We start from the raw sequence: 22149 nt of genomic DNA on the forward strand, positions 1-22149 counted from the left end.
CAAAATATTTTTCGAATTAAAAATAATTAATTATTTGAAATAGCAAAGGTTTGACTTTAAAAGTGGCTGCTATATGGACACAGAACTTTCAAGACTAACGCATGGTGGTAGAATGACCACAGCACCACGGATGACAATGAGAAGACAAACTCAGGATTTATTTTCAAGGCAAACATTTGCAGAGCCGAAATCACGAATGACCTTATTAACAAATGTCACAAGAGCAACGACTGCAGGACGATTCACATCTTTAAGTGGATCATCGAAAGGAAGTTCAGAAAATAAATCAACTTTCTCTGAAAATTGCCAGTTTATCCTTCGCTTTGTAAAGGAGCAGCAAATGAAGATTGCTTCAAAAGAGCCAAATGTTCTAAAAGAGTCAGATTTGCAGGTCATGAATATGAAGGAATTTTACGAAATTTTCGAAAGAATTGTGCAAATTTCTCTTGACCCTCTATTTTCAATTGCAATTGAAAAGCCAGGACAAAAACAACCAGAAAAGCGAACTGGAAATCAAAGTGGAAAATCTGCTCAGGTGGATATACGAAAGCAAGCCTTTTTAAACATTCTCAATTTATTGAAATATCCAGATTTAAAGGCAGTTGAAAGCCAGCTTTCTGTTAGTAGAAGTGCACTCCCTGATTATGGGCTCGCTGGAAAAGCAACATTTATAAAAGCGCTTGCGTTTTTAGTGGAAATTGGAAATGTATCTTTGCAATTAAATATTCAGTGAATTATTCATTCGTCATGAAATTTATGTTTTTTTTTTTTTTTTTTTTTTTTTTTTTTTTTCACTTTTTAATATTTTTATAGTTTGTTAGAGAAGATGAAGAATTTGAAGTGGAGCAGAAAACTCAAACAGGATGTGTTGCTCGAACAACTTCTTTTTTGGCTCTGACACCGAAAACTCCTCGAATGCGACGAAATTCAACAATTCAACCTTTTGGAAACTCTTCTTCTTCTTCTGGATCGCTTCCTCCATTTTTGGATGATTGGAAGTTTGAAGATGATTCCGATGAACTGTGCTCAGCCGAGTTATTTTTCAAAATTACCGCTGAAGCATTTTGTGTGGAAAAAGATTTGCAGGCAAAAGAAGCAGGGCAAAATCAAAAGCAGCTGAAAGGATTGAATCCACATGTTGAAGCTACGGTTCATGAGATGGCAGAAAAGAAAAAGATAAGCATAAAAGAGAAAAAGAAGACAATTGATTCAGAAATAAACGAATTGAATAAAGAGAAAGAAGACTTGCATGCATACGAAATAAATATTAGATCTAAAGAGGAACAAGTCAAAGAAACAGAAACATTTATTGCGCAAATAGATGCAGTAATTGAAGAATTATCAAAACAAAAAGATCAAATGCAGCATCTTTGCATTGAAAGCGATCGCGAGAAATCTTTGCTAATGGAGAAGATTGCGAAGATCACAGCCGAGTGTGCAGAAGCTCAAAATGAGATTGATTTGCAAAAGTTCAGCAGAGAAGATGTTGCGGATATGGTTCGCACGATTCAGTTGCTCAACACCGAACACCAGCGTGCGATGGCAGATCGGTTCGAGACAGAAGGACGCGTTCGTCAAAAGAAAGGGGAGTGCGATGTTTTGAGGAAGGAAATCGAAGAGTCAATTGCTTCGATCAACATGATGATGGAAGAGTTGATGATGGTTCCTTCATCTGGAGAAAAGTCCGGCGGATTCGATTTGCTTCTCATGATGCAAAATGTTGATTCAGCGTTGAACCAAAAAATGAGCCATAGCGAGGATAGAGACCAGGATAAATCGATTATTTCTTCTTCTGCTGCTGCTGCTTCTGCTTCTTCATTACCTTCCATTGAAGGTCTTCAAAAACAAGATGAAAGCTCAACTCAATCGACTGGATTGTCATTCACTCAAAAATTGAAACATATTGAAGTTTGTTAATAAGCTTTTTATTTTTCCATTTGAAACATTTTCTTAATTTGAAATTAAAATATCAAGGAAATAACAACGAAATTGATTGCAGAAGAATCAGCAGAAATACCAATTCTTCAGACCAGGATCAAAGAAGCTCAAGTGGATGAGGGTTCAATGAGAATTCAATTGAAGAAAAAATCCACAGAAATTGAAACATTTAAAAAGACAGCACAAGAAAATGAAGAACATGTTAAAAAGACAGAAACTGTGTGTATTTTTTAACTGTCACAAGACATTTTGTAAATATACTAAAAATTATTTCATTTTTAGGTTCAAGAAAATGAAATCAAGGAAAAGCAACAATATTTATCAAAAAAGAAGCTGGAAACAGAACAACTTGAAGAAGAAGTGAGTAAAGAGCGCAGACAACTTGAAGAAGAACTTCAGCAAGCCCTTGTTGAGTGTGATCTAAAATTTCTTTGTTGAAATTCTTTATTGACATTTTTTTATTTGATTATTTTGATGAATAACATAAACTTTCAATCATTCTAGTGATGGAATTGTGACACAACAGCTAAGCGATTCTAAACAAATGCAGAAAAATACAATTGGACAATTATTATCTTTTATGAATATTCTGCAAATTGAAATGAAGCAAAGAGTTCAGGGCGCCATTGCAAAGATGAAGGCATATCGAGATTTCAGAGATAAGATTCAGAAAAATAATCTTGATCATCCAATTCAGCAAGTGATAAGTATTGAAGATGAAATATTTGGAGAATGAAAAAGGAAAGTTTATAATTATTGCATTGTACCATTAAAACAAAATTAAAATTAAAAAACTTATGTTTTGAACTGAAACTGTGAGGATCATAACATATTCATTTCATTTCACATCATCAAAAATCATTTCAAAAAATTTTTATTTATTTTTAATTTATTTTTTTTAATAAGAACAAAGTTTTTTTTTCAATCTCAAAATTGTTCATTTTTTAAAATAATTCTTTGTTTTCATTTAGAAAACAACAGTAGATGTTTTATTATTTTTTTAGATCTGAAAGCAATCATTCATCTTTGGTGAAAGATCGTTGAAAGAACAAAAAGGCTGATCGACTATAATTTGTTCACTATTAATGTGATAATTTGTTGAATGATTTTCCCAGTTTTCTGTCAAGACATTTTTCATTATTATTTCAAGTGAAAAAGATTATTATCTTTTCTTGACATTTTGTTTATGTGAGGCAAAATATTTTGCTTCAGGCATTTTCATAAAAAAAAAATGCACTTTTCATTGACTTTTTGACACAAAAAAGCACAATAAAAATGGGTTAATTTTTTGACATACGTGAAATGTTGAAAATTTTTATGTTTTGATTTCTATTATGCCTGTTTACGGATGTGAAAATAAAATTAATTTTGATATTTGAGAAAGCGAAATTAAGAAATGCGTGAATCAATTTTATTGCGCTTTGTGCAAAAAAAGCTTGAAAGTCAGTATTCCCCCCCCCCCCTTATATTAAGTCCTTTTTTTCGTTTCTTGTCCAGCATTTTTTTATATTTGAAACAAATATGTTGAAAGTTCTTGAATATTGTGAATATTCATGAATCCATTTTTTAACAATTCTTGTTTTTTCTGTGAGGAATGGTGGGAAGAAGGTGGACAAGTACCTTCATTAACCTCCTGCGTGAAATTGGATGGTCTCATGATGTTAAAAATCATTTGTTAAGAAACAATGGATTTTTATTTATTTATTTGTTTATTATTTTGTTTCTATTCGAAAGTCGATAATAACTATTTTGAAAATATGATTTTTGAAATGATAATTTGTATGGAAAAAAAATTCAAAGAATGACAGAATTTAAAACTGAGAAAAATGACTTTGTTCCGATTTGAAAAGCATCAAAATTTGTTCCGATGTTTGACTCATATATTTTGAGGATGGAGTCAAACCTATCACGAATGTTGAAAATTCCAAAGAATTCAAAAACAGTGTTATCAATTCAGTCAAAACTGGATGAAATCACATCGAATATAGTCACATTCGTTTGTTGTCACATTTTTCCATGCATCGACATTTTATGTTTATTTTTCATTCATTTAATATTGCATATTATCACAGTGCACATATATAAATAATCACAATTTTTTTCATTTTGAGCAAATTTTCATTGAAAAATCGTTTTTTCGATTTTTCAAAAATCTGCTCAAATAAGTCAAATAATGCATATTTGTGGAAAAATTTAATTTTGCAAGTGAAAAACGTTTTTATGAAGAATTTTCAAAAATTAAAAATTTTCCCAAAATTGATTAATGAAAAAATAAATATTTATTATTTTTTTCAATCAAGTCACATCTTGAATAATCACTATCGGATATAGTCACAAAAAGTTGTACAAAAACCGATGTGATGATATCCGATTTGGACTGTAATGCAGTCAGAGTTCTGAAGAAAGAAAGACAAATTGGAAAAGTGGGCAGACCTGCGGAGATAAATAGAAAAAAATGAGAAACGTTACTGATATCATTCATGATGGCAAGGTCTGGAACAAGTTTGACACCAAATAAAAAAAAAAACAAGGGAATTTGTTTGAATAAATATATATTAAACATAATTTCTAACAAGATTTCACTGATGAAACTTGTTTTTTACGACAATGATGATGAAGATATACCATTTACCGAAGTTTCAATACCCGCAGCTTATTTCCTTGAAAAGAATTATCCTGAGTTGAAGTGGGAACACTGAAGAATTTGGATATTGTCCGACAGGCTGTCATGTGCAGAAGTGGTTTTTTGACCTTGGAATATAACACTCGACAAACTGAATGAAAAGAATCATAACAATCCAGCTTTGATTGAGAACATCGATGAATCGTTGAAATTCATTCTCACAACTTTGACAGGACTCGAAGTTAATACTGCTGATGTGAATGCTCTTTTCACAGAAGAACCAATGAAAACGATAATTTTACGTTCGTGGCAGCTGTTGCAGTGGATGGATACACATTTCCTTCTATTATCCAATGGCCATATGTTGACCTGCCAGAGGAGCTGAAAAGCATTACATCTCCAACGCTTGAGATATGTGTATATGGAAGTGCCTGGACGGTCAATAAATTTTGAAAAAAGCATGATCTCAATATTTTTCTTTTTTTGTGATAGATAGAAGGGGAAAAATATCACAGAAAATAAACGCCAATTTATTTCCTTTTTGATTTTCATGATTCTCGAACTAATTTTATCGATCTTGAAAGAGTACAAAAGGAAAAGGAAAAGGAAAAAGAAAATTAAAATAAAACTAAATTATATTTCAACATTATTTCCTTCCAACTTCATTGCATTCACATCTGTTATTCATATAACATAAAAATGTTTTCTGTTTTCAAAATATAACTGATGAATGGATTTCAATAAATCCTTTTTCATCATCTTTCTAAAAAGTTGCGATTGAAGATGTTCAGCATCAAGCGATTCACACAAAGCTGTCTTCATCTGTTTTTCAGAAAACTTTCTTCTGAAATGGAGTCTTGCATTATTCTCCTGCATCAGTTTTCATGAAACTGCCAGAATGATCTATTTATCTTCTTTCATGGAGCAGAAGAAGATTCAACTTCTCTTGAAAAAGAAAAAAAAGATGAAAAATGGCTTGAAAAATTTGTAAAATACATGTAATAGAATATTTTGTCAAAAAAAAAAATGAATGATAAGAAATTAGGTGGAGCATGAAATTCGTCCCATTGACATTTGAAAAGTTATTGCAAAACATTATGCATTTCTTCATGATGATTCGCATGATGAAAAGAAGAGTCAAAATTTTTCAAAAGAAAGAAATATTGGATGGAAAAAAAAGTGGTGACAAAAATAAACACAAAATTTGCATTAATCTTATCACTTTAATGATTTTGCTTTTTTCCTTCTTATTAAAAATTTCTTGTGATCAGATTACATAAGAAATATTCAACTAATAATCAAAACCCAACATATCAATTTAACATTCATTTGCATATTTCATCTTTGAACAATTTTGGAATTCTTTTTTCGTCTCAGAAATAACTTTTCGTTTGAAGTCAAGGAATTATCTCAACAACAACTTTTTTTGAACAATATTACTAAAAAAGTTAAAAAAAAAATGATTGCAATAATTATACTTTTAGTATTTGCAACATCAAAAAATATCTGCAAGAACTTAAACCCACTGAAACGACAAGATATATCATTTTCACTAACAAAAAGCGCAACAGACATTTTCTCAATTGATTTAATGAGCACTATGCTGAGTCAGCAAGTTTTCTTCAATTCCTCTGCACATTTAATATCAATTGCATTTGAACAGAAAGATAATTCTCCTTTTGTCAATGTCAATTTCTTTTCCGTTTTCACAATTAAAAATTGCAAAATATTGAGCTCTTCCACATCTTTAACTTGTTCAACCAACACTTTCACGTCGATAGTAAATAGCACACGCATTAAACATTCGAACAAACAAATATCTCATTGTTTTGCATTTTGCTGTTCTTCAGATATTGAAATTTCATTTTTGAATTCAGTTTTCACTAACTTTGAGATTTTTGAGAATAATAGCTTTCTTTGTAATGGAATTGGCAGGTCAGTTTATATTGAGAAATGTTTTTTCTGCAACATCACACAAAAATTCAAAACTTTTTCGGACAGTCCATTCAATTCATTTAAAAACAGTGAAGTTTCACATTGCGTTTTTGCTTATTCTTCAAATGTTTTGGAAGGTGGTATAACTTTTGGAATGGAACAAGCTCAAACATTCATATGCTGTAATTCATCTTTTTCCTCTAATTACAGATCTAGCAATCCTTTTGAAAAACAAAATAGTTCACAAGCAACTTCTTCACAGAATTTCAGTTCTTGCGAATGGTCCGACTGCAACGCTGATTGTGGCGGGGCGTTGTATATTCATGATAACTCTTCAGCAACACTGTATGTTTCAAACTCTTCATTTACCAGGTGCAACGCAACAAACTCAAAAGGAGGTGCGATCTTCGCATTTAAAATTGCAGTTTGTTCAGTGATTAATTCATCATTTAAAGAATGTTACTGCGTGGCATCTACCGATTATGGAGGAGCTGGTGTTGAATGCGAAGGACTCTGCGAACAACCATATGTTGAAAATTGTACTTTTTCTGATGGATGGTCAGGAAATGATGGTGGCGCATTACACATTATGACATGCAATGCACAAACAAAAGATTGCATAATGGATTGCACATTCATTAACAACAGTTGCCATTCTTTAATAAACAGCGATGGAGGCGAAATTGTTCTTTGGAATTCGATTGATTTGATTGTCATGCATAACTGTCTCATCACAAATGGGTATTCAGCAAAATACGGAGGAGGAGTCTCGACTTATGCAAAGAATGACAACTCTGAATTGATTTTCTATTTTTGCTTTTTTCACAATAACACTGCCCAATTACTCGGACACGATATTTGCATTGATGGTAGTACACGGAATCGAGTTGACACATCATGCAGAACAACTCAAAACAAAGTTAATAGAGTTGCATTTCGCTCGGGGCAAGATAAAAGTGATTTCCTTTCGTATGAATTTGATCCAATAAGATTTGTTGCTTCTTCAGTTTCACATCCAAATGCAAAAGATTCATACGGTTGTGGATTATCTGAAGAATACGCATGTGAATCGATTAGCTTTTGTTTAATGCAGCTAATTCCTGAAGTTGTCACAGAAATTACAGTTATTGGAGGAATCATTAGAGAATCATATTCAATTGATGTTCATGATAAACATTTCAATTTGAGAGGAACTTTTGAAAGTGATGCTGAAATACAACCTTCATTTACTAAACAAGAAACATCTCTTTTCAGTGTGTCTTCTGGAACGCTTGATGTGTATCAAATAAGAGTGACTTACAATTCATTAACAAAATATAATCGAGAATCAAGAATCTGCTGCATTTGTGGCTCAGGATCCATCAACCTCAAAAATATAAACTTGACAACTGATGATTTGCATTCTGCTGACACATTTTTTAAAACAGAAATGATAACAGTTGTTGAAGGTTCATTAACAATGGTCAATGTTGAATGGATTCGCTTTTTTTCATCAACGTCATTATTTCATTTACCACAAACTTCTAGTTTTTATTTATCTATGAATCAAACAAATATAAAAAATATCAATCGAATATCTCAAGGAGCAGCGCTTTTCGAATCTCAATTCATAAATGGAAATATTGTTCAAACGCAATGTTGCATTGAAAGATGCGGAAGTGAATCTTCTCTTGATGGTGGAGCCGTTTGCCTTTCACTGGGCAGTGAATGCATTCTTGCCATTGAAAAAGGATCAATTCAGAATTGCTTTGCATCTTCCACAGTTGGAAAAGGTGGCGGTTGTTTTTTGAACTTAGCAAACATGCAAGCTGAATTTTTTCTATCTGTCTCATTCAATAAAAATTCTGCCAGATTGGGAAACGACTTGTTTATCCAATCCTCGAACCTCCGTAAATCAATTTCTAACGAAACACTTCCATTTGCCTATGTACTGGGGCACAGCTCCTTCGACAGTTTGCAAGGGTTCACTGGGACTGACCATGAGCATTCAATTCCGTTGGTTTTGTTTTTGGAGGATGTTGGGCAAACAATCCATGTTAGGAGCAATGACGGTGTTGATACTGTGGTGTGTGGATTCTCGGATTATCCGTGCCACTCGCTCAATTACTGTGTGGAGAGGTTGGACGAAGAAAACGCAAAGGCAGTAGCTGTTCTTGCCTCAGCAACAATTGAAAACGAAACGACATTGCATAATTTGGATTTGAAATCATCAAACACTTCAAAAGCCGAAATCACTTGCATCAAGTCGCTGCAGGCCTCAACACGAAAAGTGATTGCTTCAACAGGGGATGTGTCCGTCGAATTGATCCACTTTTTGCTTCCTTCTTCATTTGATACTGAGATCGAAGCCTTGATATTCTTGTCTTCTGAAGGCATGCTGACAATGAAATCTTGCTCATTCGGAATGCAACAAGGCGAGCTTGGCCAGATGGGTTACTGGTTGTTTCAGATTTGTGGAGGAATACTAAATATCTACAGCTGCACCTTAAGTTCAGACTGCCTTCAGCACGCGCCCATAGCCGTGTGTGAGAGCGACACGAGCACTCAAGCAACAATCATTTCATTGAATGTGAAGAACACAGATATCGGCAATCATCCTCTTATCCATGCGATTCCATCATCAGCAGCAAAACTCCTGAATGGTGCCACAACGAGCAGTGGGATCATATCTCTTGTTTTATGTTCTTTTGAAGGGATGGTCCATGCAAATGCAAACAGTGCAGTGCTGTTTTCATCCCATATTTCAAGCTGTGTTGAGTGCTCCCATTGGAATGTCACGAATGTCAAAAGCACTCAGAGCATCGAGGGAGGCGCGATGAAAGTTGTTGTTGAAGCTCAAGGGCAATTTACGATGGAAAACGCAACATTCACAAAATGCTGCGCTGAATGTGAAACGGCTGGAAAAGGAGGAGGCATCTATTTTGACTGTTCGGCTTCCAATGCATTCTCCTTCCAGCAGATGGCCTTTGATCAGTGCTCTGCAAAACACGGGGAAAACATGTTCTTTCTTTCATCAGACCTAAATGTTTCCATCACAAACCAGTCTTTAGCGCTTGAAGTGAGTGAGACAACAGATGATACAAATCTGTTCATCGGAAGCGACTCCACAAAAGCAAACTTCGATCTGTGCAGATTTCTGATTGGATTTTCTTCTCAAGAAATCTATCTCAGCAAGAACAGCGGCTGGGATGTTCTTCGCTGCGGGAGCAAGAGCGAGCCATGCGCAACAATGCAGTATGGCCAGAAGCATTTCTGTGCTTCAGATAATCCAGCACAAGCAAACATGAGTATTTTCCTCGTCGTCGATGAAGTTCAAGTGGATTGCGAAGTCGACATTTCAAACAATACTCTGACCTCTTCCGATATTGACTCTCACTCTGCTCTGATATTTGCAGCAGCCATTTCACCACAGCCAGGAAAGCAGCAACATACTGACTCTGTGCTGGCAAACACTGGCGCATGCTCCCTCTTGAGCATCGATATCTGTTGTGATCATGGCTCGGGATGGAGCCAAACATGTTTGATAAGCACTGCTGCTGGAGCTTTCTCTGCTCAAAGTTGCTTGTTTACCAGCACCTCTGGAACAGCGATTCCTTATTGTGTCGTTGCCTGCTTTTCTGGTACTTGTGAATTGTCGCTTTGCTCATTTCAGTCCATCAAATGCGAAGGTCACATCTTCATTGCATCGTGCGGAAGCAGTTCTATCCTATCAAATGTCTCTACGGGTAATGTTGAACTCATGGGCAAAAGCATTGTGGAAGTGTTGCCGCAAGTGATGCCACCAGCAATGACACAGGAAATCAACGAAGACATTTGCCCAACAGTGCAACTCAAATACTGCACCCTTCACTCGCTTCTTCAAAGCACTCCTTTTGAACCCTCCATCATCAGCTCCTCTGGCAGCCAGCCTTTTAGCGTGTCTGCCCAAAACACGTCCATAAAGAACTGTGGAAGCAGCCAAAGTGAGAGCGGTGGATGCATAACCATGAGGTTAGATGAAGAAGCATTATTTCGCTGCACTTTATCCACAATCTCGGAGTGCTTCTGCTCAGCGACTGGAAGGGGAGGTGCAATATTTCTGGATTGCTCATCAATTGCAAGCGATAGCTCGCTGCCTTTCCTCTTCAAAAATATCACATTCTTGGAGAACAAGGCGTTCAGAGGAAGAGACATATATGTGAGATGCTCCAATGTGGAATCCCAAATAAGGAGCGAGCTATTCCAGCTCGACTTCAGGCCACCATACAACCAGGAGCTCGCCATTTGGGGATGCACTGCACAAAACTATGCTGACGAGCAAGATCTCTTGCTCCTCGTGATTGTGTATCAGAGTGAGACAATATTTGCTTCTTCTTCAGCCGACAACACCTCAGATTCACGCCAGTGCGGAGCTATCAATGCGCCCTGCTCTTCCTTGAATGTTGCATTGTCTCACATCATTCCTTCTGTTTACAGCAACTTGCTCGTTGACGAGATTTCTCTGGTCTCTGGAGAAGCAAGCATCCATGATGTCTCGATCAAGTCGCTGGAACAGGAAAGAGACAGAGGGACAATCCTCCTGAACAGGAGCATTGAGAGCAGGATGAACAGCCTTCTCACGTGTGCATCCAGAGTGAAAATCGAATTTCTGAAATTCATGTTCGGAGGCGCGTTTTCTTCTCCATATTCCAGCTTATTATCCCTGACTGATGGCAGCTTGTCAATTACAGATGCACTCTTCTCCCAAGATGTTTCGAATGATTATCCTGAAAAGAGGTTGAATTGCTCTATCATTCTCGTGGAGAATGGCAGGCTGCTGATCAACGAATGCACTTTTGCTTCCCTCCATTTTGGTTCTCCATGCGTAGCAGCAAAAGGGGGACAATATTGCTCATTTATGAACTTGAACATTTCTGATGTGAATTCTGATATCTTGTTTGATTTCCGCAATCTGGTGAACCTCTCCATGCTGCAGGTGCTTATTTCCAGTTGTGAACTTGAACAATCCGCTCTGATCCTTCACAACTGCAAAGATTCCCAGCTCCAAAAAATTCAAGTCAGAAATGTTGAGAGCAAAACAAGCTTGATTGTGTTTTCCTCAGACGGTTTTGGTGCTTGCTTGAACATCCAGTGCTATCATTCCGAATTTGATGCCATATCCGTGCTGTCTGGCTCCTTGCTTTCCATCGAATGCCAAGATGCAAATGTCGAGATGAACAATCTGTCATCGACAAAAACAGTGTTGACAAATGGTTGTGCTGTGAACCTTGTATATGCAAATTCCTCATTAAGTATCAGGCAATCATCGTTTCAAAACATATCCAGAGATTCAATGGGCCCATGCTGCATGGCTGCTTCACTTTCATCACCATCGCTCGAATTGGAGAACTGCTCATTCAGAAAATGCGTCTCTCCCTCAGATAAAGGGAGCATCTCTGCTTTATCTGGCCAATCCAATGCAAGCATAACTTCGTGTGCATTTGATGGAGAAACTGACCTGCAACAACTCAGATCCAATGCAGATTCATTCAAAGATTTGTGCAAGTGGAATGGCTCCATGATCGATCTTCTCAATTGCTCGGGAGCAATAAAAGACACCACAATCGCCAATTCGTCCAAGGGAGGACTGTCGATCTCTGGCGGAAACATTTCTATTCAGTTTGGGATGTTTTCTGGCAACAATCCAAACGCTGCTGGATACCCATCCATCAGAAACAACGTTATCTGCTCACACAACGCACTCCTGAACATCATCAGCCTCAAGGGAGGAGATGGCTTTCTCCCCAACACCTCAATGTGGATTGCAGGAGACGATTGCACGCTTGCAGGCTTGGCCTCAGAAAGGCTTTCCCCATTCTTCATCCCACAGCTGCACTCAGTTAACTCACATATCCAAGGCGATGCACTTTCTCTGGATCTCATCGGCTCTTTACTCCTCCCCTGCCACCTGCTCCTCCAGATTGATTCCATCGACGGCTCCCTCCATCAACTCAAGACATATCCGCTGCAAGCAGAACTCTTTGAAAATGAAACACAAATCCATGCAGTCATCCCAGCCTCAATCGTGACTTCGGTACCTGACACCACAGAAGTGGCTGTAAGCATCCTGTTTGGAAGCCTAAATGCTACAGCATCTACAGCACAATTTCTTTTGAAGAACAGGAGCGAGATTGCGCAAAAGAAGATGAAAGAATCGTTGAAAAAGGAAAAGAAGGAAAAACACTTTGGCCAATAATAGTTATTGTAATGGCGATAATTCTTTTAATTGTTCTTGCTGTTTCAATTGTTCTGGCCATTCGGTGGAGAAAGGTGAAGAATGAAGCAGAAGATCTGAGAGAGATTGTGAATGACAACATCAGAAAGGATCCAAAAGCGTTTGAGATGGTGACGATGGAGATGTCACCAGAGGAGCAGTGGAGGAGAGCAGAGAGGGAGGCTGAGAAGAAGAACGAAGAGAGGATCAAGAAGAGAGTATATGCGAAAAGCTTGGGGCATTCTGAATCATCAGAGCATTTATTGAGTGAAAGTGGATCAACCGAATACATTCTGGGGAGAGACTCAGACAAGATCCCTCAATGGGCACTGGAGAAGGTTGAAGAAGAGACAAGAAAGCGAACACCTTCTCCATCCATTTCATCCACCTCAACAACAGACACTTCAGACACAGATTCAACATTTGTTCGAGGGGAGGATCTGTGTCCCACAACATCATCCATGTCGAATCTGGTGGATGCAATGGCATGTTCGTCTCCCCATGAGAAGCTGATTGTGGACTTGAGGGATTCGCTGTTCATGCTGCTGCATGGAAGAAATGAGAAGAAAGAGATGGCGATTGACACTCTGCAAGAAAGAGAGATGACAGCTGCCCAAATCCTGTTCTGGGCGGCTAATCTTGCGCTTCACTCCTTTGAAGACGAAGAAAATGAACTCTCTTCGCTGGCCAATCTCAGCCCTCACATTGTTCTCTTCTCTGAGCACATGGTCATCTGCATTGCACTTCATTCCGATTGCTCTTCTTCAGACTCAGATTCTTCATCCATCTCTTCATCAACCGTTGTCACATCAACATCTGATTGCTCCACTGTGAACAGAAATGGGAAAGACTCGCCACCGCCATCATCAGCATTTGAGGATGAGGATGACAATAGAAAAGAGTGTATGAGGTGGAAGGCACCTGAGATGCTGATCAACAAAAAGATGGGAGCAACAAAGGAATCAGTTGTGTTCTCGATTGGGATAATGCTGTGGGAGTGTCTGACGCTGGAGATCCTGTTTGGAGAGTATGAGGCAGAGGTGGCGGGGCAGAAGATTGTGAATGGGGAGAGGCCAAATATCGACAGGATCTGCAGTTCGTCTTTTGCCAGCGTGGCAAAGGAATGCTGGTCGCGTGCACCTGGAGACAGACCATCGCTCGAAAGCCTCAAGAGGATCTTCATTCAGCACTTCCCTGCAGGCGCTGTCATGCTCACAATGTCTGATGCTGTCGACTTCGAGCCTGACACAGATTATGGATATCGTGGCAGCTTCCTTCCCCAATCTGCCACTGCTTCATCAAATGCAACAGCAACAACAACACACAGAAACACACAACACAATTGCTAAGCAAGCATGCTCCTAATGATTCATCGATTCAGTAACACTCATGAGCCTTGCTAACAGGAAAATGCTTATTTTCTGTTGTTCGCTCATAGGATTCAAAATGATACAATTCCCAAGAATGTTTCAAATCAAGTCTTTGAAGAGATTGAAACTACAAATTCGCCAAAACATAGCCAGATATATAGTAGTATCAGGTCATTCATCTTTCAGTGCATTCCATTGGGTATTTGAATGATCAGCAGCAATCTGCAGGTGCAAATCAACAGCTTTTGTTTTGAAAAATGAAGTTGATAGTTAAAAACGAAGCGCTGTCAGAACACTTCCAATCAAAAAAGAAGGAAAGTCATGCATATGAATGAAACGATCACAATTATTGTGAAAGAAAAGTCAATTCTGAAACAGGTGAAAAAAACCGTTGAAAATTCTGTTGTTGCAGCCGAGATGCTGCACGCCAGTTGTTGGAATATCCTCGATTCATTTGTTGTGTTTTGTTGAAAGTTTCATCGCTATTATAATAATTATTATTATTTTCGAATTATTTTTCTTTTGAGTATTTTTTGATGTTGGGCATCGAGTTGCTTGCTGCTCCATCTCATCAACTTGCTGGACTCTTTGCTCAATTTCCAATTCAGATCAATTTATAAATTAAACTTTCTGCAGTATGCCTATCAAATTTGTCTTTATCTCTTGATTCAACAATCCATTTAACCGCTTTGCTTCTTCTTCAAATGGCCGCAATCCACAATTTCATTGACCTCTCAAAACTTCCCTTCAATTTTTCTTTTCCCATTATATGTCTTTCTTTTATTTTGGCTTTTTCTTCCAATAAGCAGCCGAAAGCACCTCCCCTTCTCGATCTCAGTCGTGCCATCGCAAAATCTCTGGCCAATTGCTTTCGAACTGTTAGAAATTAAAATGAAGGCTGCTGTCCAATGAGGCACATACGTTGCAAAAGGTTTCCATTTTTATTTATTTTTGAATAAAAAGAAGAGGCGAGGCAGCATTGAAATGATTAAAAAAGAATTTCTATTCTTGGCATGATAAGTTTCATTTGCTTTTGTTCCTGAGTAACGCTTTCAAATCAAAAATCCAAACTCAAACAAGAAGATACTCCAGCCTGATTTCGGCATTAATATCACCGCTGGTCTTTCATTTTATTTTTCTCTCTTTCGGAACTCCTCCCATTGGATGTTTTTTTCCCCCTGCTTTCTTCAAGTATTTTTTTTTCCTCTTCAAGATCGAAGGAGCTGAAATGCTTCTGTATCTTGCACTGGTTTCACAAATAATCCAGGATTGCACGCCCTTGAACTGCTTATCATATTTCCCGCAAAACGCAGCATATTCTCTCGCGTCATGAATCAGCTTTGAACTACAGCCATCCTTCAAATCATCTTATCCGTTCCAATAAAAAATTATAATCGTGAAGTTCGCTCGCACCTTCTGTGATTTCTAGCTCATTCAAAAGTTGTATTTCTCTGAAAAATGCAATTTCTGCTGCCATTTTGATCTGAGTTTGGCATTCTAATGGTGATCCATTGACTCTGATGTGGCAGATCAAAGCAAAAGAACGACTGCTTCCACACATATTATTTGTGTTGTTTTTGTGCAAATGACAAGATGTTGTAGCATTGGCAACCAATTTGGTAACTTCGTTAAGTCTTGGCAAAGCCTTCTTCTTACATAAGTTTTTTCTGTTAAAATACAATTTATTCATTCATTCTGCCTTCTACTCCGGTTCGATTGCCAAATAGAAAAAATTGTGCTTGAAATATGAAAAGGATTCCAGAAAAAGAAAATATTTGACCGCCTTATGAGCACGACAACTCCAAGTTAAAGAACCAAAACTGAAAATAATGAATAGTGGGTGACGAAGGAAGATAGAAATGTCAATCATGAAAAAACGAGCAGTGCAGCGTAAATAAAAATCAATGCTGTTCTCTAGGACTTTTAAAACCGGGAATGCTTTGGATAAACCACAACGTTCAAAGTTATTTGCTTCAATTGAATCTTCGTCAGATAAGCCACTTATCCATTTGAAATGTGATGGAAATGCACAATAAAAATTTAGTAGAAGATGTACTATATTTATAATGTGAAAGCTTGCCTTTTTACAAGAAAATGGACATTTATAATATGATCTCAATGCCATTTTAAATTAAATTATATGAAAATTTAATTTTTCCAAAAACAATTTCAATTTTTTGTTACAGAATTGACATTTGAAAAAGAAATACTATTCAAATGTGCTTTCTGAGATTCTTGAAATTTATAAGCTCAAATCTGGGACGAAATTTTTTGTTTTTGAATTTTGTTCCACTTTTATATTTCTTATAGTGTAAGTTATTTATCGGGACCTTTTTTTTATGAAAAAAATTTAATAAAATTTAAAATAACAAAAATGATGAATCCAATTTATTTATAACTTTTCTTTTTCATATTTTTCTATTAATTTCATTTATTTCTTCCTTTTCATTTTCATGATCATCTTCTTTCACTTCAAATTTTCTCTTTATTTTTTCATTTCAACCAAAGACTCTAACTCATTATCTTCTTTTTGCTCTGCTTTTTTCATTTCTTCTGAAAAATTCTTTTCATCATCAACTTTTTTTCTTTTTTAACTTTTTCTTCTTCTTTAATTCCTAAATGTTCACTCCAATCACTCAGAAGCTTCTCATCAGTAATCTACTTGCCATAGAAGTTGAATCTATTTGAATGTGATAAAGGTTGATATTCTGATGTTTCTGGAAGCTTCATGAGAATCGGTCCAGATTCATTATGAAGAACTCCACTCGTTGCGAAGGATATTTTTATGACAGCAAGTGAGAGGGTGGTATGAATTGCTTGAGGGAGAACATCCACAAGAGATGTTCTTTTCGATGAAGATGTTGATGAAGATGGAGGTTCATATTTTGTTTGCAGTTCTGTTTTGAGAACAGCGAAGACTCCTCTATCAAGAGGCTGGGCGATATGTGTTCTGTGAGGAATGAAGGTGACGACGTCGATATTTTCTTTTTGAAATTCTCTCCAGATTGTCGGATCTGCGCGAGAAATGTGTGAGTCGATGAGGAACAAGCAGCGAGAGTTTTCCAGTGACATGCGCTTTCTGCCATCGATAATTCCTTGAAGGAGTGTTGTTAGTGCGTACTTTTTGAATTGATTGCAGCCCATCCAACCACTTCCGTTCTGCCAGATATCCAGAGCCTGTGAAAGCAGCGGCTTCATTTCATCAGGAAGTCTCTTGCTAGGCCATAGAATCACAGAAGGAAGTGCAAATCCATCAGCGGCCACAGCAGCAACTTGAGTAGAATTCGCCATTTTTGGTGGTTCTTTGTGTAGTACTGGATTTTCATTTTTAGGATGAACCACACTCAGCTTTGAAGTGGCTGGAACTCTCGTTAATGACTCATCCATATTGAATATTTGTTCTTTTTATCATATATATATTCATGTGAATCGTCAAGCAATGAATACCTTGGCTGTAGAATACTTTGGCCCGACACCGAAAGGTTATAATCATCCAAATTTTTTGAGAGCGCTTCCTTTCAACTTTGGATAGCACTTCACAAATTAATTAGCCGTGAGCATTGAAACGTCAATGTATGGGGCGTATTCGTCGTCTGTATCATTTATCACATTTTCCATCTTAAATATTTATTAGAATTATTAATTATTTAAGAACAACAAACCAGTTCGCGAACTTTCCGTATAGGCAAACAGCTTCCAGATCTTGATTCAATGATAATTTCATCCAGTACAATTTGTTCTTTGTCTCCAATAACAAATTGTGGTCTTCCTACTTTTGAAACTAGCCTTTTGTTTCTAAGCGCCCGTTCAGCATTTTTAATCCTTTTGTGTGAGAATTCCATGGAGTTTATAGCGTCTGTAATCCTGACAACTCCATCAACCACAATGCGCGCCATCCGTTCCAGCTGATTGTCAATCCTTCTGTAATCGAAAGATTTCATTGCAGCACGTAATTTCCTTTGTCTAGCAATTCTCTTTTGTTCCACAGCAATTTTCATTTTTTTATTATGGTTGTGATCTTAAGTCCAATTTATTAATTTATTAATTATAATATTCAATTTTCATTGAAATTAAATTTTTATTTCCATTTGATGCGAATTTTAAAAGGTTTAACACCTCTTGTTACCCACCTATTTATTTATTTTTTGCAATGGAAGGGATTAACCCCCCCCCCCCCCCTCCCCACCCATTGGAAATAGGCTTCGCATTCAAATGTAATTATCCTAATTTTCAGAGTTTGCTTTAATACTGATAATGTTAATAAATAAATAAAAAGTGGGAATTTTAATTTTCTATTTCAAAAATTTGTGCACCGTTAAAAAAAAGGTTCCGATAAATTACTGACCCTATTTCTCTCTATTTTTCACAATTTTCTTCTTATAATGCAAGAAAATGTTTGACAAAAATGATCTGATAGAGAAAAAAAGTGGAATAAATTAGAATTCTAATTACAAATTCAGCAAAATTATAATATTCATTTTTTGAAAAAAAATGCAAGGATTGATGCAAATCGTAATAAATAATCATGAAAATATTGGAATAATTATTTATGTGCAATGTCAAATACTTTTTCATCTTTAAAATTAAAATTGAATAAGTTGTTTTTGTTTCAATTTTATTAAAGTTTTGTTTTTTCATTTGGGGGAAAATACTATCTTTCAAGCTTTGTATGCACAAAACATGAAAAAATTGTTTCACTTATAACATAATAAAACGTTATCAGATTACAAAATAAATTTGATTTTCATATCTGTAAGGAAACATCATTAATATTATAACATTATGTTTCGTGACCTCACATGTATTTCAAAAAATAAGCCCATTTTCTTCAAATTATTTGATCACAAAAAGATCATCCAAGATGCATAATTTTTCAATGAAAATGCTTGAAGCCAAATATTTTGTCCCATTTCATCATTAATCTATCTATTATGTTATGTATTTCACGTTACTGATGATATTTAACTTGACTTTATTGAATTAATGGGGGAAAATATAAACTTTCAAGCTTTTTATGCACAAAGCATGAAATAATTGATTAACTTATAACATTTTTAAACGAACACAGATTTCAAAAACAATTTGATTTTCATATCTGTTAACAAACATCATTGATATAATAACATTAAGTTTTGTGACATCAAACGTATTTTAAAAAACAAACACATTTATTTCAAAATTTTTGATCACAAAAAGCTTATCAAAATTGCATAATTCTTCAATGAAAATGCCTGAAGTCAAATATTTTGTCCCTAATAGGTTAATAATTTTTCATTAATAAAAAAGGTTCAAATTTTTTCCACTTTTTTTCTCTATCAGATCATTTTTGTCAAACATTTTCTTGCATTATAAGAAGAAAATTGTGAAAAATAGAGAGAAATAGGGTCAGTAATTTATCGGAACCTTTTTTTTAACGGTGCACAAATTTTTGAAATAGAAAATTAAAATTCCCACTTTTTATTTATTTATTAACATTATCAGTATTAAAGCAAACTCTGAAAATTAGGATAATTACATTTGAATGCGAAGCCTATTTCCAATGGGTGGGGAGGGGGGGGGGGGGGGGGGGGGGGGGTTAATCCCTTCCATTGCAAAAAATAAATAAATAGGTGGGTAACAAGAGGTGTTAAACCTTTTAAAATTCGCATCAAATGGAAATAAAAATTTAATTTCAATGAAAATTGAATATTATAATTAATAAATTAATAAATTGGACTTAAGATCACAACCATAATAAAAAAATGAAAATTGCTGTGGAACAAAAGAGAATTGCTAGACAAAGGAAATTACGTGCTGCAATGAAATCTTTCGATTACAGAAGGATTGACAATCAGCTGGAACGGATGGCGCGCATTGTGGTTGATGGAGTTGTCAGGATTACAGACGCTATAAACTCCATGGAATTCTCACACAAAAGGATTAAAAATGCTGAACGGGCGCTTAGAAACAAAAGGCTAGTTTCAAAAGTAGGAAGACCACAATTTGTTATTGGAGACAAAGAACAAATTGTACTGGATGAAATTATCATTGAATCAAGATCTGGAAGCTGTTTGCCTATACGGAAAGTTCGCGAACTGGTTTGTTGTTCTTAAATAATTAATAATTCTAATAAATATTTAAGATGGAAAATGTGATAAATGATACAGACGACGAATACGCCCCATACATTGACGTTTCAATGCTCACGGCTAATTAATTTGTGAAGTGCTATCCAAAGTTGAAAGGAAGCGCTCTCAAAAAATTTGGATGATTATAACCTTTCGGTGTCGGGCCAAAGTATTCTACAGCCAAGGTATTCATTGCTTGACGATTCACATGAATATATATATGATAAAAAGAACAAATATTCAATATGGATGAGTCATTAACGAGAGTTCCAGCCACTTCAAAGCTGAGTGTGGTTCATCCTAAAAATGAAAATCCAGTACTACACAAAGAACCACCAAAAATGGCGAATTCTACTCAAGTTGCTGCTGTGGCCGCTGATGGATTTGCACTTCCTTCTGTGATTCTATGGCCTAGCAAGAGACTTCCTGATGAAATGAAGCCGCTGCTTTCACAGGCTCTGGATATCTGGCAGAACGGAAGTGGTTGGATGGGCTGCAATCAATTCAAAAAGTACGCACTAACAACACTCCTTCAAGGAATTATCGATGGCAGAAAGCGCATGTCACTGGAAAACTCTCGCTGCTTGTTCCTCATCGACTCACACATTTCTCGCGCAGATCCGACAATCTGGAGAGAATTTCAAAAAGAAAATATCGACGTCGTCACCTTCATTCCTCACAGAACACATATCGCCCAGCCTCTTGATAGAGGAGTCTTCGCTGTTCTCAAAACAGAACTGCAAACAAAATATGAACCTCCATCTTCATCAACATCTTCATCGAAAAGAACATCTCTTGTGGATGTTCTCCCTCAAGCAATTCATACCACCCTCTCACTTGCTGTCATAAAAATATCCTTCGCAACGAGTGGAGTTCTTCATAATGAATCTGGACCGATTCTCATGAAGCTTCCAGAAACATCAGAATATCAACCTTTATCACATTCAAATAGATTCAACTTCTATGGCAAGTAGATTACTGATGAGAAGCTTCTGAGTGATTGGAGTGAACATTTAGGAATTAAAGAAGAAGAAAAAGTTAAAAAAGAAAAAAAAGTTGATGATGAAAAGAATTTTTCAGAAGAAATGAAAAAAAGCAGAGCAAAAAGAAGATAATGAGTTAGAGTCTTTGGTTGAAATGAAAAAAATAAAGAGAAAATTTGAAGTGAAAGAAGATGATCATGAAAATGAAAAGGAAGAAATAAATGAAATTAATAGAAAAATATGAAAAAGAAAAGTTATAAATAAATTGGATTCATCATTTTTGTTATTTTAAATTTTATTAAATTTTTTTTCATAAAAAAAAAAGGTCCCGATAAATAACTTACACTATAAGAAATATAAAAGTGGAACAAAATTCAAAAAACAAAAAATTTCGTCCCAGATTTGAGCTTATAAATTTCAAGAATCTCAGAAAGCACATTTGAATAGTATTTCTTTTTCAAATGTCAATTCTGTAACAAAAAATTGAAATTGTTTTTGGAAAAATTAAATTTTCATATAATTTAATTTAAAATGGCATTGAGATCATATTATAAATGTCCATTTTCTTGTAAAAAGGCAAGCTTTCACATTATAAATATAGTACATCTTCTACTAAATTTTTATTGTGCATTTCCATCACATTTCAAATGGATAAGTGGCTTATCTGACGAAGATTCAATTGAAGCAAATAACTTTGAACGTTGTGGTTTATCCAAAGCATTCCCGGTTTTAAAAGTCCTAGAGAACAGCATTGATTTTTATTTACGCTGCACTGCTCGTTTTTTCATGATTGACATTTCTATCTTCCTTCGTCACCCACTATTCATTATTTTCAGTTTTGGTTCTTTAACTTGGAGTTGTCGTGCTCATAAGGCGGTCAAATATTTTCTTTTTCTGGAATCCTTTTCATATTTCAAGCACAATTTTTTCTATTTGGCAATCGAACCGGAGTAGAAGGCAG

At 35.9% G+C, this 22149-nt stretch overlaps 5 protein-coding genes across 5 annotated transcripts; 4 read left to right on the forward strand and 1 right to left on the reverse strand.

Annotated features, from left to right (window-relative positions):
• Positions 1-73: 73 nt before the first annotated feature.
• MONOS_894 (uncharacterized protein) lies at positions 74-2674 on the forward strand (the record flags this gene model as incomplete). The annotated part of the gene is made up of 5 exons (XM_067879391.1): positions 74-706; positions 814-1908; positions 1975-2157; positions 2221-2351; positions 2443-2674. The coding sequence occupies 5 exons, from the start codon at positions 74-76 to the stop codon at positions 2672-2674; spliced, it is 2274 nt and encodes a 757-aa protein (XP_067728605.1).
• Positions 2675-7211: 4537 nt separating this feature from the next.
• On the forward strand, positions 7212-14744 carry MONOS_15752 (putative Protein tyrosine and serine/threonine kinase; the record flags this gene model as incomplete). Its single annotated transcript, XM_067868646.1, has 2 exons — positions 7212-12548; positions 12638-14744. 2 exons carry the CDS (start codon positions 7212-7214, stop codon positions 14075-14077), a joined length of 6777 nt encoding a protein of 2258 aa, XP_067728606.1. The 3' UTR covers positions 14078-14744.
• A 2012-nt stretch (positions 14745-16756) lies between these two features.
• On the reverse strand, positions 16757-17485 carry MONOS_15754c1 (uncharacterized protein; the record flags this gene model as incomplete). The annotated part of the gene is made up of 1 exon (XM_067868647.1): positions 16757-17485. The coding sequence occupies one exon, from the start codon at positions 17483-17485 to the stop codon at positions 16757-16759; it is 729 nt and encodes a 242-aa protein (XP_067728607.1).
• A 2354-nt stretch (positions 17486-19839) lies between these two features.
• On the forward strand, positions 19840-20294 carry MONOS_15755 (uncharacterized protein; the record flags this gene model as incomplete). Its single annotated transcript, XM_067868649.1, has 2 exons — positions 19840-20175; positions 20220-20294. The coding sequence occupies 2 exons, from the start codon at positions 19840-19842 to the stop codon at positions 20292-20294; spliced, it is 411 nt and encodes a 136-aa protein (XP_067728608.1).
• A 156-nt stretch (positions 20295-20450) lies between these two features.
• On the forward strand, positions 20451-21179 carry MONOS_15754c2 (uncharacterized protein; the record flags this gene model as incomplete). Its single annotated transcript, XM_067868648.1, has 1 exon — positions 20451-21179. One exon carries the CDS (start codon positions 20451-20453, stop codon positions 21177-21179), a length of 729 nt encoding a protein of 242 aa, XP_067728609.1.
• Between the last annotated feature and the right edge of the window lie 970 nt (positions 21180-22149).

Source organism: Monocercomonoides exilis, assembly GCF_001643675.1.
Source record: "Monocercomonoides exilis strain PA203 chromosome Unknown scaffold19-1596985, whole genome shotgun sequence".
NCBI classification, from domain to species: Eukaryota; Preaxostyla; order Oxymonadida; family Polymastigidae; genus Monocercomonoides; species Monocercomonoides exilis.